Here is a 20,982-nt window from a genome sequence, read left to right on the forward strand (position 1 = left end):
ACAAAAATATCTTTCAGGGCCAACATTCCTCACACTATTAGATAATACCAAAGCCATGCGCCATCTCAAATCCAATGTCAGGTAACTAGCTGAAGCAGCACTGACATTTTTTTTAAAAAAAAAAAGAAAAAAAAAACACTGTTTATTTGCAGGGAGAAAGAAAGGAAGATAAAAGAATAAAAGATTTGCACAAGACTTGAAATTTCAATGCTGGCACATTTCAGGATTTTTAAAATTGTGCACTCTCATACTTACAAAATAAAATGCAGGAAGCTTTAATAGATTTGCTTCTTCTCACTACGTGGCCCTAGCTGCAGAACTGGCAGGCTGATACGTGTTTCTCACAAAAAGAAAGGAAAAAACATCGGGTACTCTAAAAAGTAACTTTACACTGTGGATCACAGCGTATTCAAGCTCATATAAAGCTGATCAAAGGACTGACTCATTAAGCAGTATCAACAGTCTTTTAAGGGCTAAGAAGTCAGAATTCACAGACTAGACTGTTTTACTCATTGAGGCTCTTTATGTTTTTTTAAGAGACTCCTCTGTGATTTTGCGTTACAGAAATCTTAAGATGAAAAAAATAACACTGCAGGGTAGGGAAAAATTAACAACCCAGATACACTGGATTTATTCTATAGAGCTATGATAGTACCGTACTGCCACGACCCCAACTCTCTTCAATGCTTGCTAGCTGTGCCGTGAGAAAGGCTTGCCCACATGGTAAGGAGACCTTAAAAATACGAAGTCCCGAAACTAAGTGGGAAAAGAAGAAATTTTAACAGTGGTCCAAAACCAGGTTATTCTTAACAAAAGCAGAGCCCTAGAGCCACCCGAGAATTGTTATTCAAGTGTTGGAGGCTCTGTCCTCACRTTGGTTAGTTAAACGAGACAGAAGTTTTCTGGTTTTGTCATCCYGGTTTAGTACAGGATCTATTTTTCCCCAGCGACTTAGCAAGGCTRTATCTACTGTTGCATCTGAGTATCCTGGCTTCTTATATTTTATAGGCAGTGCACTTTTCTCCTCTTCGTTAACTCTGCTTACCGTTCTTCGACTCTTTAAATAAGCTTTCATATGAGGAAATATATCTAGCTCTTTTGGTAGCTGTAAAAGCTTCCCTGCAATGGTCTACATTGCTCATTTACCAAAAATATATTTGAACCTKAGTTTTACGTTTACACTCAACAATTGCATACCATATTTTCAAGGAGAGCTCTTTAGCACAAAACTAGAGCAACTGCAAGCCACCATCACCACCCTGGGCCTAACCCAGGAGAGATTAATTGCCTGATGTACGCGCTACTTCCATGCAAAATAAAACTCTGCCTCTTCTGTATTACGTTTTTCAGCCCTGCACATTAAAAAAGAGTTTTTTTTAAAAAAAAAACTTCCTTAAATGTAAGGCAATCCATATACACCCTACTCTCACATCCAAAGGAAAGTTTATCCTAACCAACCTTCTCGGTATCTTTAAAGTCTGCACTGAACATTTTTTTTCCTAGTTTCAAGGGAAAGGAAAAAATAAAACACTTGAGAACCAAGCTGCCTTGGAACTTGCCTCATTTGCAGGGACAGCTAAAACAGTCTGCGATAAAGCGTCGTGTTTCTTCTCCAACCCAAGCAAGGTGTTAACACTATAGAGTATAACTTCACTAACCAAGCAGCAGATCATCCCAGCTGTAGCTGAAGGTGTAGAAAGGAGGAAAAGCAAAACAAGATTTCAAGCATTAAAAAGGAAAAAAAAAACATGCAAATTACAGCACTTGGGAAAAATTTATTGTGAGCAGTTTTAAAGGATTAACAAGAAGTTACAAGGGATAAGTCACTACTCCAGGGAAAAGTGGTAAAGTTTGCAACACCTCCTCAAAAGGGTTAACTGCATTTGAGAGAAACCCTAATTCTCAAGTAGTTAAGAAGCTGCTAGCAAAAATATTACTTACAACTTCTAAAAGGAGAAAATGTCATCCGTTGATGGGGGGGGGGGGGAGAGAGCGGACAGGAACAGATAAAAAGGAAGCAGCTGTTTCATGTTTTAAAGTATCATTTAACTGTTCTGTTTCAAATCTTTCCACCCCCAGCCGAAGATGCCCGTTTGCCTGTTCTTGAAAAATCAGCATGTAATTGCATGTCTCCAAAAGTAATTACATTCAACAGCAAATTTCATCAGATTAACAAATTGATTTACGTTTCATTGTTCGGTAAAGCGAGAACCTCGCCACAGTGAGAAAGACGCAGTAACGGAGGTTCAAAAGCACCTGCAGGTACATCTGAATAAAGGCAAGGAACATTGTTAGCAACCAGCTTCGACGTTCCAGGGCTTTCTGAAGCAAAGAAAAAGAACATTTTTGGAACAGGAGGGTCCTGGAGGGCTAGGTAAGATTACATCTCATCATCTACATCTACTCCTAATTAAAGGTGTGTGAAGCACAGTATACCACACCGAGGACCTGGCAGGAAAGCTACCAAGATCACCATACTCTGTATGGTATCAAGCCTACCTAATTATTTTATCAAAGTATTTGCCACCTATCTAGCTGTATTTTGTTCTCTTTGGCCAACAGCAAAGGCATTTATCCTTTTACTTTACTGAGAGCTTTCATTTGGTTTGCCTGTGGCTTGCGACTACCAAATGACRTTCTGTCAGAGAAAGATGGGAAATCTACAGGGGTTATGTCCAGTCCTCGAGAAATACTTATGCCACATATCAAATAGCTAATCTAAACGGCCTCTAGAGACGGATCAGGGCACTAGAGTCAGTCATAGACCCCACTTTTTAACTGAGATGTCTTCYCTTTATCTCACTCCAAGTATTATCCAAGCCTTTTCGTTAGAYGGTAAACCTCAAAGAGATGACCCTGGAGAACACCACTGCTTACAAAAGGCACATCGCCTTAAAAGAGGTAGAAAGCTTGCAATAAAAGGACAGGGGAAGCGTGGAGTCCCGCGTTCCTCCAGCTCCGTTCTTAAGCGAAAGCGTASCGTCTTCCTCACTATGCAGGACTTCAGTGTATTCCCACACTTTGGGTGAAGTGATGTTTCATCCATCACTTAACTCTGCAAACCAGTAAGGGCTTCCCTGACCACAGCAAACCTTGAATGGCAAGTAAAATTAATTATCTGAAATGGGTATTATAGATTCATGGTGACCACCTGTTTTATGGGTGACATCACTGATAAAAAATAGCAGCATGAGGAAACAGRCACCAGAAAAAGAAATTTAAGCCAAATCTGCTTTAATAAAAGAGATTTCCTCTGAAAAAAYGAGAGCTTGAAAGATTTTAGTATTCACATAGTGCTGGACACAAGGCCCATGCAACATTACAATAACGATGATGAMGACCAGAGTGAGAACTTTGCTTGCGGAATCTGAAGGGTCGTAGTAATACAATTTCTGGCACTTTGTAAAATATTCATTACTATTTCCCACTTAAATAGCCACATTCAGTATAAGAGAAAATTAGCCCACTTTACCCAGTCAGAGAGTCAATTCCTCATAAGAATTTCAATCAGCTTATAATTCATCTCTCCTCTGAAATACAGCTGAGAACAGCAACATGTGGTGTCACCTGAACGTTGTCCACACACCAACACACAAAGTACCTCGTGGCTTAAGAAAAGGAYGTGTTTGTTCCTAATTGCCTGCTCTACAAAGCAAAGTGGACTTGAAGGGAATCAACTTTCTTGCATTCCTGTATACAATTTCAGTGTACCCTTGTATGCCAATGGGAACTGTTTCACAGGTCAAAGGAGGCCATTAGTGGAAACAATACAGTCCCCCAAAAAACCCAGAAAACCATTAGGTTTCATCATTAATGAGCGACAAAGCACAACTCRCGTGACACATGGGAATGAACAGAGACTAACCTCTTTTCTCAGAGGGYGACAACTAAGGGAAGGGAAAAAAAAAGATCTTAAAAGAGTACCAAAATTAGTAGCTATAGGACTAATACACAAAGAACTCAAATACAAGAAAATGCCATTTCTGAAAGCATTTTTCCGAGCAGGATCGTACTTCCATACCTATCTGAAATCTTACTCATTTGCAGGGGCACAGCTCTAACTGGAGCACTGAAAAGTGCATCAAAATGTAGATGGAGTCATCCAGGTAATATTTACTCCAACAGCATCTTAGCAAAAGGAGAACACAGCAGTGGCAGAAAAGCCCCCTAAAGGAAGGTAGTTCATTAAAGAAGAAAACGTCACCCAGGAGCTTTGCACATAATGATTTTCACTCCCTGGGACCTCGCACGCTGGATGCGCTGGGTACGTACGGCAGCGGGCAAGCTGAGCAAGTCACGGATCTGCGAGCGCATWCGCACAGGTTAGTGACAGTCACCTCATTCAGCACTGAAAGAAAACACTGCAAATAAAAGGCTGATTTAATTATGACACATTTCAGGCTGTCCTCAATTTTCAGGTCTGCCGTTTGTTCCAATCTCCGTGCTTGAACTTTTGGCAGCTACTCATAAAGCAGCTATCAATTCAATGGAGATGAATTGTTCCCACCTTGCGGATCCCCATTCACAATTCCGGCAAATGAACTCTACCACTATTCAACGTTTTGAGTGGATTCACAAATATTTTCCCATCACGGTAAATGGCATATTTGAAATACCTAGAATAATTCTGAGAACGCATTATGYGATTGCATTAAGCTATCCACAGTGCATTAGCCTTCTAAATAGAAAGGAATAAAGCTTCAGAAGAGCCTGTGTAGGCCCATTGCTCCGAAAGAAATCATCTGGAGGAATCCAGAAGAAAGCTTCAGCAGCCCATGACAAAATTTGAGAAATTAAAGAAATGCAGACAGCAAGGGTAATTTTAGCTATTTTTCTACTGCAGCCTTTAATAACCCACAGTGGAAGGCAGCAATTTAAGTGACTTGAAAGCTTCCCCACTTGTTATCTTAATACTTAAGGGTCCTCAAAAAGTAAGAGGTCTAATGCTGGTGCACCAAGCATCACACGCAGAGACGCTTCGCACTTACTGCAGCACTCTGCTGAAGCCCAGCGTGATGATGAATTGCCAAGCAAACAGCATACAGTGACTAGCTGGCGCAATTCRGCAAACGGTGTATTTTGCATGCGAGGGGCTATCAAACGCCTTAGCCTCTCTTTGTTCTTTGAAGCATTTGGCTTATAATTAACATTTAAGCGCATTCAAATTAAAATACTTCAACCAACCCRAGAGAAAGAGATGAGGCAATTGCCAGTTAATGATACAATTACAAACTGTTTTTTCCCCTTAATCAGCTCCTAGGCTTCTTGCACGCACTCAGAAAGTTGAGATCAATGTAAAAGACTACAGAGGAGGTTCTGAGTTCTGGGAGAGTAAAATGCAAAAATGAAATAGCTTTAATGAAAACAATAGTTTTGGTATGAAACACAACAAGAACACAGTTTATAGTTGGTGAGTGGTAGAAAACACTATCAATAGTAAACTGTAATGGGACAGACAGCTCATAGCCATTAAAATAGGTTTTAAGTAAGCTATACCAGCAACTCTAAATTTGACCTACTGTGCATTCTAGAGAAGGATTAACTTCCTGGAATCTGTTCAAAGCAAATACACACTAGTTTAGGAGTTGTTAAAAACTGCTGACATTCACACAAGTATCAAAGGGAGTTTCAAGTTCTCACCATTAGCTCCTTGTCAGCTTCAGGACTTTGGTTTCACATCTGGGTGAGCCGAGAGATTTTTGTCTGAACTGCAACCCATCAAAAGAAGCCCTCTGAAAGTTACTGTTTCAAATTTCCTTAGTTGCAATATACTACAGCTTTTTGGCTTTTAATCCTACAGCTAACTTTTCTAACCTGAGTTACGTTTTGAAAGCAAAGCAAAGCAATTCTACAAACTCGCAGCACAGATTAAGAAAACACGTAACATAGGAAAGAAAAGAAAAATCGTGTAACGTTCACATACTTTAGAGAAAACCAACGCTCACTAATGTCCTTTTCTAAAATGTGTATTGCTCAGTCCTGTGCCTGATCAGGAACATTTAGGGCAGCGCTCTCCAAGCAAAAGAAAGAAAGGTGAGCAGCTGCRTTTTACACGAGGCTTAAAAAGTCACTGTGGCCACGCCAGCCCGAGTTTGTTAACAGAGAACCAGCACACAACAGAACGGAAATATCGAGACGTTTCCAACCGGCTCTTACCTGTGTTCTCAGGAAAGCTTGGCAAGCTAAGTTTTTAAAAGAGCTCCGCAACGTAGCTTTCATGCAGGGAAACCATTCCGGCAGAAGCCACTAGTAAGCAGAYAGCTGTATTTTGAAGGCTTTCTACATGTTGCAGCTTTAGTTCTTTTGCAAAATACTCATTTTGAATCATTAAAGAGTGAGGGAAAGACATCCTAAACCAATACACTTAACAAAACAAAAAAAAAGCCCTCCTAACTGAAGTGGTTTTGAAGAGAGGTGGAGCAACAAGTGGAAAAAAAATAGCCAGAATTTAGCATTGGCAAGAACACAGCTATCTCTAGCACAAAAGAGTGTTTATACTCTCAAAGTCAAGAGTCTAAAAGGCAAAGAAAGAGGGAAAGTGAGACAGATTTCAGTCAACAACTTCAGAATAAAGTTTCTTAATTTTAAGAAATAATGTAGATTGCAGCTTTCATTAATTGCATGATGAATACTGTAGGTTTGTGAAGTTTTCTTATCCAAGATTATACATCTACATAAACACTTCTGTCATAACATAAACTATATCTAAATTGAAAATAAGCCAGGATAGGAAAATGTGTGCACAACTGCTTATTATGCTATTCAAACAGAAGATACAAAATACTGTTTGACATACTTCACAGGAACAGTTCAAACAAAATGTGTAAGCTGCAAGGTCACGCACAYGGAAAAAATATTTTCCAGCATTTCCCAAAAGCAATCGGGCAGTCCCAGAGTTTCACCGACTTCACTGCATTTCTTATATTGAAAGCACTTCAATTGCCAAAGGGAAATTGAAACACATYCTGTAGTTGCAAAAAGTTTCAGCGCACAACTGCAAAGAGCAGATCGAAGCTTCTGTGAAAAGAAAAACAGCTTGCATCCTGGCCATACTGTTGCATGTAGTTTTAATTAAGAAGTCAGCATGCCCTGAAGGACTAAACCTAAACTGCAAAGGAATTTTTATGCAGTAAAATACGGAATGGTCATTTAGAAAAAGGAATAAAAAAAAAGTCTGTTTAAAAACTATTACTGAGAAGAAAGGAGTACAGAGCGAGTATTGAAGGAACAGGCAGGAAAGCAGAGTGATCAAGAAGTTGGAGATCACCCCCACTTAATTCCTGCAGCAAATCCCAATCAAGGACTGGCTATAATCAAATCTTTGCCCCAAACATCCATATTTGGTCTTTTCTCATTAATGATGTGCTTCTACAGAGAACTCAGACTTGGCAAAAAAAAAAAAAAAAAAAAAAAAGGAAAAAAGGAAAAAAAGAGGGAAAGCAAACAAGAAAGGAGCAGAAAGGACAGATAGGAGCAGAGAATACAACTAAGGAGAATGGAAGGTGTCTCAGTCCACTATGGAAGATTACACAGAACCTGAAAGGACATGGTAAGTCCAGGAGAAAAATCCTACTTTTTTACTGACTTCTCCCTAGTTTTTCCTCTATGGAACCATTACTATCTATAATATCATCTCCTACTCATGAATGCTCTCAAGAACATTAGGATGTCAAGGAAGGAAAAGTGTTAGAGTAAAACAGTACCCCAGGCACGTACAAGAAGCATAGTGTCAAACCATAAAGTGTCTCAGCAGCCAGTCTAGAAAATCTTTTGAGTGGCATGCAATCTGACAGCACAGATGATCAGAACACTGAAGATGTAGCTGCAGACTTTGGTAAAGACATAGCCAATGACCTGATACTGCAAGGTTACACCAGATGGTGAATGGAGTGAAAATACAGCGTGATACCAGCAAACAGCAGGTCTATACGCCTGCAGGCTCTTCGTGAAGGAGACAGGACAACCATCCCAACCATGGYCCGAGCTAATAAATAGAAGACCTTGCATCTTCAGGAATATAAAATGCAGATTTGAGTCCAAAAAGGCTGTTAAAGGATGCAGGAGGAGCCCGACTTTAACTCGCACTCAGATGAGCAACCCTGCTAAACTCCCACCAGAAAGGAGGAACATCATGCCAAGCTATGACAGGATCACTGGTGAAAGGGGATGCAGGTGGTCCTCCTGGAGAAGGATGACAAAGCCCTAACGAGTAATGAAGAATTGCTACTGCAAACATGAGAAAGGGCAGAGATGTTCAACATTAATAGGTATTCAGAGAAAGATGASAGAAATATGCCAGTTCTAGGAAACAAACCTTTTAGATACCAACTGAACAGTGGTCATGAGGACCCTCATATTCATGGATGTGATATTGCTGAYAGACTTCAACACAAAAAAAGTCTCTCAACCAATAGGAACTGATGCTATTTTAGACTTTATTTTGGCAAATAGCAAGGATGTTAGACAAGATTTGGCCGCATAAAATTACTTTGGATTTCTGCACACAAGCACATTCAGATTAAATTTAGGATAAACTAAGAGAATCAAAGTTCACTCTTTTTAACTACGAGAAGTTAAGATATTAAAATCAAGTAGACTAAGGAGATAAGGGACAGGAAAGCAGCCATCTAAGAATTTCTCTCAGGTTGAAGATGCAAAACTATTTGAAACCTATATCCTCAAAACCAACCTCAAAAAGGACGTTAAGAACAATTAAAGAGTCCACATGTTATGGAGAGRAAAAGGATTCATTACGTATGCCTTAAAAGCCAGCAAGTGGTACCAGAGAGAAATCAAGAACTGCTGAACCTCAAGCTGTGCTAGACCTCAGCAAACGATAAAACAAGAGAAGTTTCAGCCATACAAGTAAAGGAGTCCATAAAAGGAAAATGAAGAGGGCATGCACTAAGCAGAGGAAAGAGATTAAAACAAATCAGCTATACCCCTTTTGTTAAGGGCAAGGGCACCAAAATCGGAGCAAGGCAAWACATCTAATGGGAAGGAGGTTACGGAAAGATACGTCCCCAAGGTGGATAAATATCTCAGAAGTTTCAGTGTGTTCAAAGTCCATGAAACCAGACAGCATGTAACCCAGAGCTCCAAAAGAAAAGGCACATGAAATAATGCAAGGTTGCTAAAGCAATCTACCCAGCTGAGTGTGGCTCTACAGAAAATTTAGAGTTTGTATCTAGATGAGGAGGCATAGAAAAAGCCAGTAAAAGTTTTAACTTGCAATTCTTGCAGGCTCCTTCATATCTAAAAATAGGATTAATCAGTGAAGTAAGATTTTACCAATCTGTAAACCAGACAAAAATTCTCCATCTAGAAAATAATTAACAATACCGTAAGTAATATTAAAAACTGAGATTTCCTCTGTTTTCTCATTCTGGGCTTGGGTTTAGGCTTTTTGATTCCTTGTGTGCTTTCCTCAAGAGCAACGGACAACAGTTAAAAGTCAAAGACGTCATTAGAATATAGCTCTGTTAATAAGCAACCCCACTCACTTCACAGTGCATTTGTGGAGCCACTGGGCTGAGGTGACATCAGATGGYGATGCACCATTTTGCTCTTCATCAGTCTCCATCTGTTGCAGGATAACACCGAGAGCTTGCCCAGCTTGGACAATATACAGCACACTAAATTGCCACGTTGCTTGAGGGAAAAAACAAGTATTTTAAAATAATTATAGACATATTAAGAGTGCCTACCTGTATTTTTATTGGCCAGGTGAAATTGCTGACATAAACAAAGAAAGTGATGTTTGGATTGTTGCGGAAATCAAATTTCTCATTGGAGAAGCTGTCCTTGTATTCTTTTATGTTGGTTCTTGAAACAACTGGAATTTCCTCACCAGCCTGTGTGCCCGCTGTTTTAAAATGTTAAGAGATAGCAAGAAAAGATGTTTCAAGGCATATTTTACGTGATTAAAAAAAGGGCCGATTATCCTGAGTTCTAACGTTATTACAATGACAGTAAAATGAATTATTTATCTAAATGCTACTATTTTGAGTTGCGTCACATTATCAAAATCAACGTATGTAGAAATGTTGCATTACTAAACATTATATTAGCACCTTCACTGTCTCCAAAACATGATACAAGATGGCAAAAAAGAAAGAAAAATATAATTCTTATAACATCTTACTTTTCCCCAAGCCCAACACCTACGAATATGATATAGCAAGTTCATAAGTTAAAAGAAGAAAAGGTTTCCCCAACTACTTCTGCCTATTTTTTTTTTTAAAGTGGTATCAGTTTTAACTGAAACAAGCTACAAAGCAAATTTCCTTATTGTTAAGTATAAGATCATACTTGTTTTACCTGCAAAACTTGTTGACCATGTAATGTTCAGGTTGAAGTTTTTAGATGCATTGATAAACATGTCAAGGTCTCTGTTTTGCTAAAGAAAAAAAAAAAAGAAAATGCATTTTTAGGATAAGCTATCCTACTGCACTGTCTTCCTAGMAAATCTTCACTGTAAGAAATCTTGGAATTGATTATCTACCTACAGCAAATACATTAAGCATCTTCACACGAAGACAACCTACAGAACTATTTCTGTTTTCTGAAAGTAGCATTTCCTCGCCAAAAAAAGCACAATGAAGAACAAAACACGTCATGTGCTTGGAGTAAAACAGCAAGAATACAGGCACAAGGTATGTGGTGAGCAACTACCAAGACTACAGATGCTCAGCAAGCTTTACAAACAAATGTAAAAATATCAGTGGGTCCTTATATAATTTTACCATGAATATCTGAAACTGCATGGACCAAGACCAGGAAGATCAGAAGGTTGTTTGCTCTGTTGAACTGGACACATACTACTATATCAAGAGACTAGCTCCGGACATGCACAGAAATACGAAAAATCATCATCTCCATGGTCAGGAGAGGACGAACATATAGCCAAAGGATGAAGCTTAAATGAAAGGTAGAAAATTCACCTCTTCAGGCGTCGCTACAAAGTTGATGGCTGTGTAATAGCGATCATCCTCTTGAGAAAGACTGAAGGTGAACTGATAGTCAATGAGCAGAGTATCTGTAAAGAATGCAAAGGAGAAAGTTATTGCACGTCTTAGAACAAAACTAACTTCTGCAAAGCAAGGCATACTACTAAAGTGCTTCTTGCACCAAGAGCACAACTAGCAGTCACTGCACTGTTTAAAGCAAGTCCAGCTATGTGTGATCCTGCACAAAAAGGAGACATACTCCGGACTTCTCTGCCACCTGAGATGATTCCCAGGTTGATGCTAGAGGGGAAAAAAGAAGAGGCCCATGAGGAGCCTCCAGCCTTAAATTAAAAGACTGTTCATACCCCTACATTGAGAAAACATGGTAACATGTTTACTTTTTCCATATTGAAATGCCTCCACATTCTTAGGAAATATTAGTAAGATAAAATGGACTGTATAACCTTCAGTGGAGAATGGATTAAGTTTCTGYACACCAGTGCTCCTTGGAGAATGTTTCTACTGAGCAGCTGTTTGGTGATCATCCAGCTGCCACCTGACACTAAATCACATCATGCCAGGACCAGCTGTTCAGTCTACCTGTGTGTCCTCCTACTGCTCATGTCTGTCTGGTTTGAACACCACCTTTCCAAGTTTGGGAGTGCATCCACCAATCTCACTRTTCTTTTATTAAGGCACTGTACCATAACTTGTGCACATTCCCAAATCCATGCAGAGATATTCCAAATAATAATAAATATGAGGCTATACAACTGGTATTTTTCTTTTCTTTCTGATGTCTACCTACAACCTAAGCACCAGAAGAGAAATTTCTAAGGCAGAAGAAAACTAAGAAAGACTTTGAGCMTGTATAGCACAAGGCTGCTGTTGTGAAAGTTGTAAAGTTCTGTCTTTTTCACATCTTTGCTTACTCTACCACCTATGCCACTGGCACCTAGGTGTTAGGTCCTACTTGCAAAAAGACTACCATGAGAAGTTATCAGTGCGCTTTACTAAAGCACAATTCAGATTTCCCAGATACAGTTTGCTCATAATTCATGTTTCACAAAAATACTATGAGATGTGTATCATTAGGTAACTTAAGATTACATCTGTTCAAGTCTGTAAAGGCCCTAATTGCTAATATTTGCAAATGGAAGGTGGAGAGTATCCACTAAGTAGAAGATACTTTAGCAAGATGCAGATTAGATTTACACAGAGATCCAACTGTTCATTTCAAAGCAACCATGGCAATTCCAAAACACACTTTGATTTAGACTCATTACAGTCATTACATTTCAGAGCATTTTCCAGACAACCAGCTTTCATTTCAAAGTCATGTAAAAATAGAAAAATTCTAAAGTCTGTTCTGACAGGTCCAATTGTGACACAGACATTATCAAGAATATTTTGGTTTTCTTTAAATTACAGTTTCGTGAGAATCGATGTTTAAATATATATATATATAAATATATATATATATATTTTCTAGTCCTAGCCTTAATCCTCTGTATTTTAAACAGATTCTGAGGCAACTAATACTAGGTTTAAATAATGCATTTCAAATGTCAAACACATTTGCTACCTCCAAAAAAAAAAAAAATCTCAATAGTACTCACAGTAACATGTTCCTTTAAGCGGATTTCCCTGATACCTATTTTCAACTTCACACCTAAAAGAAAGTATTTTTAATTAATGCATTTCTTCAGTTATATTTATTCCTAGCCAATAAAAAAAAGGAATCAGAAAACACCATCTGTTCCAATAACAGTACACTATTAAAAATAAGAGATGCATGTCTGAGCTATACTGTGCAGCTGAAGGAATGATGCAAATCTCACAGATCTTCACAAAACAAACTAGAAAGTAGTGAAAATGAAATATAAAATTATGAATATTAACATTTCACATCCATTTAAAATGGAGTTAATAGTTCTACACAATTCATTCAATTGGATYACTACAGTCAAACACTAAAGTTTCCATTTTTGGACAATCCAGGATCTAGCCCTACAACGTTTACTCATATGAGTAACACTTTAAAAATAAACCTGGCAATGAAACAATTTCCATTAGCATTTCACTAAAACCATTTATATTATTATACAGAATTCTCCTGCAAATTTTGTGCTCTGAAAGGGCTCCACTAAAATGCTTGAAGGTTTAAGTCTTTTCCCCTCTTATTTTTGATGTATTTATGTTCCTTCAGAACAGCATCAGAGTGTCGAGAAAGCATAAAAAGGATAAGCAAAGTGGTATGCAGAGTTTGGAAGGCAGGGGGTTAGCTTTCACCCTACACACTCTGCATGACATTTGCAGTAGAAACGCTTTTAAAATGGAAAACTCAAGGAAATCATTCTGCTCGTGTTATCCCCCCAGGGGAAGTACGGCTGGCTGCACAGGCAAGGGAGTTRGTCAACTGTCAGCGCTGAGAGATGAGCAGAGACATCATAAATGCGGTCGTTAAAAAAAACGTCGGGGTCCCATTCCAGCATGTGCACCGCCTTTTGATTTCAAAAATAATACAGCGAAACAAACTCACAGTTGACACTCGTCTCCTTTTATTCCCTTGGTGGTGCAGAAACATTTCCCCGTGTTCGTGTTGCAGACGGAGGCATGGCCGTTGCATTTGCAAGCTGTTGAGCAGAGGGGGGGGGGAGGAAAAAAAGAAGCAATTTTGAATGAAGCAAGAGAGAGAGAGAGATTTCATGGCAATTAAATCCTTTAGACTCCAAACTGTGATACGTCAACAGTTAAACCACACATGAAAATCCATTTGGTAGTCTTTGGTTTCTTTGAGATACTAAAGGCTCCTAAAAATAGAGGTATGTGTCAAATCGGAGCGAGTGAGGCTTCCAAGACTGTGTGTTTTTGTATGAAATCACGATCAGCCTATGTCTTCGTAGCTTCCAAAAATCTATTTAACTTCCTTAATTGTTGCTAGATGTCACTACAGATACCATAAACAGTGGGAAAGAGATAATATTTGGAATAGTTTGGGGATTGCTAACACATTTCACTTAAACTCTTAAAGGGAGGCTATGATCACTTTATTTATTTATCTCTTTATTTCAAGTAAACCAAGCTCCTTGGGCTTCTAGGACTCTATCTAGAAAGAAGACTATCTTTGAGAAAATGACATAAATCTGTCTGCAGTCTGAAACAGTCAGTGCTGATAATACAATGTCCATTTTAGAACTGCTTTGGTCTGGTCTCATGAACTGAACGCCTCCCAGTCCCAGCTGAAGAACATCAGGGCCCAGATCAGATCTTCTGGTTTAATTATATCTCAAAGTAGGCCAGTTCACAAACCCCAAGATCATTTGTGATATGCGGTGAGGTATGACAGCAGGAACACATGGAAGATTTGCTTCAAAAGTACACTCTCGATTCAAACTAAAATGCTAATGTTGACACAGCTTGAGACCTCTATCCATAAAGGAGCAGTGAAGGCACAAGCAAAAGAACAAGAGTTCTTTTTGAAGTAATTCTTACTATAATTAGCAAAATAGATACAACTTTTTTCAGAAGGTAGGTACACCTTTTAGGAGGTATTCAGTCAATGAACTGGAAGACGCATTCATTTCTTAGAGTTGCAGATGGGGAGTGTGCAATGTAAGAAGCGGAAAAATACATAAAGAAGATCTGTCATCTGTGGTTCCTGAGCTTGCTGGAAATAGTATTCTTTAAAAGCTGGTGTCTCCTCATTAGGAAATGCTGAGATAAGCCAAATCGTTTCAAGACACGAGTCATTTAATGTACCAGTAGATTCTTTGACATGAAGCCTCCAGCCTAAAAAGCTCTGCCCGCCTTGGACCTCATTTTATAAATCGTTTGGATATCTTCTTTATATTGGCATGTAACGGAAACTATGTTGTATCAGGGACATTTAATTGTGCTTTTCAATAGCGGATGACTGGTTTCCTAGCAGCAACATGGAATGAAATACAAAGAAGCATAAAGGCCCATTGTGGAAACAAGTAGACTGAATCAAGATTTGACAAAATAATTGTATGCTGTGAAGCAAACACATTTCTTATTAGTGGCTCTTAAAAAAAAYCTTAGTACTACTGAGAATGTCTTGTACTTCCTTATGCTTTGTAAAACGTAAGCAAAGTGAAATTTGATTAATGTTCAACATGAATAYAAGCAAAAATTAAGAGAAATTTCTATTTTTTTGTTGTTGCGATGCAGATCACAGTATCTTGAACATAAATGCTCAGTTCTTCACTCTCCTCTTTAGCCATCTGCTTATGCTTGAGAAGTTCAAACATTCAAGTATCTCTATTTAAAGTAGTCTTTATTTATGCATTTTCCTACAAGCCCCATTAGCAGAGATCTTTTAACAGAGGACTGGAACATGCAGAGAGGAGACRTTTCCTCGTGGCTCTTCATACAATTATGAAGCTTGGAAACAAGCTATTGACAAAATAGCGTACTAGTAATCCGCCTTGATGTCTAAAATTCTTCCCTCCAGAGGCTGATGGCAGAGCAGAAATCCACAATTCACTGGAAATAGCTTTTTGACTCCGATGCATGGTAGCAATTTGAATGACTAACCAGAACTGCCTCCACAGCAAGCCTCCTTCCATCTTCTTTAAACACCACGGGTTATAGAGCCATGCAGGGATGGTCACAGGGATCAGTTGTCCTCGTAGTGCATTTGTGATGCTCCAGTCCCATGGCGACCACACTGACTACTTGCCTGCCTCCACTTTTCCAAGCAAAAAGCTTTAGCTGTCTTCCAAAGCAATCAAGAGGCCAGAGGAAAAAAAAAAAAAAAAAAAATGCAGTGTTGTGTCACCACCAGCTCCATGTGGGCCACCAGCAAACGCTCCACCGAGCAGTTGAAAGTAACTGCCACGCAGGCTATCTGATTTCAGACATAATAGTGCCTTGCATTCTCTTGCAAATAACTTTCTTATCTAGCGCTAACATATTTTCATGCAAAAGTTTAATCAGGAAACTCAAAAATACTGAATGCAGAGAAAGCACCTTACAGCTATTTTCATATTTCATGTGCTGTATTTCCTGCCCTTCCTGATTAACACAGTTCTATGCTGGACACTTTCTGAAAGCAACCGCTGAGGAGCGAATTGGCTACCGTTTGGTTATTATCTGCCCAGCACTGCAAAAACCAATGCCCACAATGGTATGCAAAAAGTCCTTTCAGAGAAATAGCTGCAGTTCATTAAAAATCCTTAAACATAAGTGATAAAGCAAAGTTCACCTGCTCTAGCAGCATARAGTGACAGAGAAAGGTATCTTCTCCCACCCACTCTTTTTACTTCTTCCTAGCTTCTCAACCCCCACCCTCCACCACTTCCAGCTCTGGGAAACCCTACCTGCCCCAAAGGATACTAGGGGTCTGAGAAACACATAGTATCTCAGCATAAGCTCTGCTGCCCATCAGCCAGTGCTCTCCCCTAATGAATTCCCCTCTGGAAACCTTTTCCACGGAGCAAAATTATAAATTGCTGTCACTCGCTCTGGCTGCGTCAGATGGGACCATTTCCTCTTGCTTTCCTTCTTCCAGTCCACGTTGCTCTTTCTGCCCAATCTCCTGCTTACCTGCTTCTTATGCTTGCACGGTAAATAGCTTTAAATCACAGCAAATTAAAAAACCTGGGCCCAAAGCACTTGAGAGCAGAGCACTTTTGACRCGAGCTCCTCGTTTCATCAGATACGGAATGAACGCTGTGCCACAGTCTCTCAACGCATTTTCTAATTTCTTTTTTCAGGTGACTGGAGGACTCGAGTCTATCATTCATTATCTCAACAAACTATTTTTGGATGCTCCTCATAAAAAAGTGTCCAAAGTAACTTACTCTGGAATTTCCACACGCGTAGAACAACAACAACTATAAAATGGCACATTATGATCCAGTGATTAAAACTGAACGCTCGGAGTAGAATTTTATATTTTCTCATGCTGGCTCGCTCAATTTATTCATTCCTGCACTTCAAATTATCTGTGTGCAAAATGAGTTTAAGAATATCAGCAGTATTTAATCTTGCAGATAATGCTCTGGAATAAAGTGTCAAAGGTACACCTTTTCCGTTGTACCCGTTATTGTGCTGTCTGTCATCATTTCATATCTCAGCCACTGCAACTCTCTCTTCTCTAAGGAATGCAGCCTTCTACCRTTCCTTTCCATTTGGAGCACTGCCAGAAAAATAATTTTATAAGCTTGTCTCTGATCGTYTCATGCCCTTTCCTAAATCTCTCCACTGGGAGGGTGCTTCTTCACAGCGCCAAATGTCACCTACTTGCTCTTGCTTTCAGAAATGGGCCGTTTGCACTCCAGCAACTGGCTCTCATCCTCCTCCAGAAGGTTGACGCCACTTCCAGGAGGMGCCCTCGATGAACTTCCAGGTACCATCTCCTGAATCGTTCCACCCTCAGAGGGAACAACTCAAAGACTTCAATTTCTCTTCACTAATCACCTACAGCTACTTCTTCCATGATGCCTACAAACCACCAAAACTCATTTGACTGAGGTACTGATTCTACCCTCAGGCTGAAAAACCGATCTCTATCCTACCTTTATCATTACTGTCCATCCAATTATAGTCTCCTTTTAGATCTCTTTGGGGCAAAGAACATCTTCCCTTACAACCGCGTATCACCTATCGCAGCTAAACTCTAACTTGTGACTGGTYTCCCTACAGTAGCGCACTGCGAAATAAGCTAATTCAGAACAATGTTGCAAGGTTTAAAGACAGAACAAATCTTCCACGTTCATTTCCTAGCCGTGCCAAAAAGCCCATCAGCACTTTACGGACCTAAAATGAAATTATAACAGGGATCACCTAATCCTAAAATGAAATCCAGCCAAGTTCTCAGTGAAATACGGCTACACTTCTACTAAGCAGATGATTATGACAATAAATCAACAACATAYCAACTAACTGTAATAAAAGGTAGAATTTAGAAAAGCAGAAATTTGTCTAAGACATTAACACAGTTTCTTCTCAGAAGAGGATAACTGAACATTTAAATGACCACACTGAATCATTAGTTTTAAGTATAAAAAGGACGGTAAAATAATCTTTATCCCGCATAATGCAAGTCAAAGAATTTTTGTGTCTTTGATTTGAAGAAGCAAGGATTGTTTCTTGATTGTAGGAATGTTCACTGTCTCTCCTGTGCCTGACTATGCGTCTCAGAGCCTCAATGTTCCTTAAACATTGGTTTCATGTGAAGTAAGACATTCACCAAGAGCAAGGTTACACCAGCTACTTATATTACTACCTTCCTTTTAAAATTAAGAGTAAATTAATAGCCTAAATAGACCTAGAATCAGGATATAGCTTGTGTTAAGATAACAAGAATGAGTAGAGAGTGACAAACAAAGTTTTCAATGCAGAAGATTTAAGACATCACTTACGCTGACACGTTCCTCCATTAGTAGGATCACCATAGTAACCAGAAATACAAGTTTCACAGTGTTTGCCAGTTGTTAGATTTTCACACTTTTCACAGATGCTTTCATTTACACACTTACTGTGCCCATTGCACTGGCAGGCTGAGGAAAACAGAAAAGGATGAGTATTTATGCTCAAATACAGCACTTCACACGCCTTAAAAGGCTCTGTGTTGTAGAGCCTGCTCAGCTGACTTATGAATGAACCACTTCGTACAGACTCCAAAGAGGTTCTTGCAGACTTTCTAGCAATACATAAATGCAAAGACAAGACTGCACTGAAAACCTGAAATTTAAAGCAACACACAGTAAACTGAACTCCAAACTATTACGGAAATACTGGACTGACAGGCCTGGAAGCAGCTGGTGGGACATATACCCAAGGAGGAATTGGGGAGAGGGAGTTAGCAGCAGGCCGTGTAATTTAACTCTACATATCTGGTGTCAAAAACAGTATTTCAGAATCGTTCTAAGCCTTAAATAAAAAGAAAAGCAGTTCTTTCTTTGAAGGTTTAAACAATCCTGAATTGAATAAATTAAAAAAGTTCACTCAGTAAAGGTTTRTAGGGAAAGGAAAAATCTTACTAGAAAATGCACAGATTAAGGAAAATATCTGAGATAAGTCTTCAAGGAGCAAATCTCTGCAGTTCACTCAGAGATGCCTGCACAACTCCTTCCCTCTCAAAACGTGCATTTCTTACCTGCCTTCCAAGTTCTCTTTCTCCCTCCATTTAATGGGAGGGAACATGGACATCACTATGTTTTTAAAAAGTCTCTCACCTTGCATTTAARTTTTGTAACCTTGCAAATGCTTGAACAATTAAACTCCGCTCATTTACCTGGACACTGAATAAAGGACCAATTATATTTATTCTCCGCAGGACACATGCTGACATTGAGGGTGGGCTCCAAGCTGTGTTTTCCTGTTGCAGACGGGGTTGGCATCTTTACCGGACCTCTGTAAGAGCCCTCTATGCACTTCCCTTTTCCGGTGTTGCTCGGATCGGTACACCATCCGCAGCCGGGCTGCTCCAAACAGTGACCGCAGGTGCAGTAGCCTGAACAGTTTTCAGCTATAAAAAGTAAAACCCAAATTGTGAAACAAATACCTGTCTTGCAACATAGGCAACTACACATGAAGAATTTCTTGTGTGCCTTTTGTGACCTGACGTGCTTTTCTCCTCCAAAACATAAATCTCCAGCCTGATATTCACCTATAACAATAATAYGTATTTTCATTCCCATTGGTACATTTACTCCAGAATAAATAAATTAAAATACATAAATATAATAATTAGATAAATATAATAAATCATAATTAGATAAATTTATTTTTAAAATGTTGATTTAATCAGTGATTTCTGAAACTACGCAATACACAYAAGGTTTTTCCGACCATTAAACATCACCCACTAAAATCATAGTGRAATGTTCCCAGCTACGAAAGATCACTGCTTGATTTGCAGCAAGTCAGAAGATAAGATGAGCTGTTTTGAAGTAAAGGCTAAAAARCAGTTTATTTGCATACTCCAAATCTCTTCTCATCACATGCTTTAATATTGCATGCTACTACTTAAAGCATCTATCTGAGTCAGGAAGCGCTGGGTATAAAAGCAATTTGTCTTTTTAGGGTAGAGGGCCATGTTCAAGCTCTCCCCAGGCCCAGCAATCAACTAAATTGAGGAAGATCCATCACTGAGATTCAGCAGTTCCTTTTTCAAATTGGACTTTTTCAGGGATGAAGGGAACTCTTATAAACAGAGAAGTTTTGCTCTTCCTTTCCCAATACAACTTCAAAAATGTATGAATTGGGAGATGCTCTATATTCCTTGATTTTGATGTTTGAATGGGTAATATTTGCCTTTTGGGGGAGGCAAAAATGGGAAAAAGAATGTTTTTCATTCTTTTTATCTACTCATCTTCTGCTTGCTGCTTCCTCCAACTTTTGACCTCTGGGAGTACGAGAAGTTCACAAACTCGTGTTTGACAGTCACTTGAAATTAATTCTCTCTGTCTCTTAATTTATAGCGGTCTGAGCTACCCGGGCTTATTCCTGTTAGCTTCCAGAAGTTGAGGCAGCAGCTCAAACTGCCCAATTTCCTTCCTGTGGGCCAGGAGCATATTCCTCTCCATCTGCTAGCCACATACCCAAATAGCCCTGGCTTTTCTGACTCCTAAGGAATTCAACAACTTCTTCTGACAAAGAAAAAAAAGTAAAACAAATGTCCAGGCACAGAAGGCAGTAAGTATTTCAAAGCATCATAAATCTTTTGCAATTTGCTTGAATCTACCAAGAAAAATAAAATCACTATTTTAAATAAATTATAAATTTCTGCTCCGAGATATACAGAGACAATACTTCAGGATAAAGTGTTCGTATAATCCCCGATTTGGATTTGATACAGATGAGCTAATATTAAATTAGATGTATGAATAAAAGAGATATAGAAGAGATTAAAAAGAAAGAGACGAGAAAGAAGTTAATCACATGAAATTACATAACAGAATCAATTTGAAAGCTAAGAACTGAAATAACGAAACAAGTACTTCTTCCTTTGGAAAAAAAAAAAAAAAGATTTCTTCATCCCATTTCAAAGCCTACATTA

General features: G+C 39.0%; 1 protein-coding gene across 1 annotated transcript in view; it reads right to left on the minus strand.

The window, feature by feature from the left end:
- The window catches only part of ATRN (attractin), a 133,227-nt gene that overhangs the window by 49,852 nt on the left and 62,393 nt on the right, over positions 1–20,982 (minus strand). The window contains exons 18-24 of the mRNA XM_085314597.1: positions 19,216–19,449; positions 18,341–18,478; positions 13,492–13,585; positions 12,569–12,621; positions 10,944–11,038; positions 10,321–10,399; positions 9,708–9,865 (exon numbers count right to left, since the gene is read on the minus strand). Coding sequence (XP_085170723.1) covers positions 9,708–9,865; positions 10,321–10,399; positions 10,944–11,038; positions 12,569–12,621; positions 13,492–13,585; positions 18,341–18,478; positions 19,216–19,449 — 851 coding nt within the window. The remainder of the gene's footprint in view (positions 1–9,707; positions 9,866–10,320; positions 10,400–10,943; positions 11,039–12,568; positions 12,622–13,491; positions 13,586–18,340; positions 18,479–19,215; positions 19,450–20,982) is intronic.

This window comes from Rhea americana, unplaced genomic scaffold, assembly GCF_003343005.1.
Source record: "Rhea americana isolate MKP2758 unplaced genomic scaffold, rheAme1 scaffold_41, whole genome shotgun sequence".
Lineage (NCBI taxonomy): Eukaryota > Metazoa > Chordata > Aves > Rheiformes > Rheidae > Rhea > Rhea americana.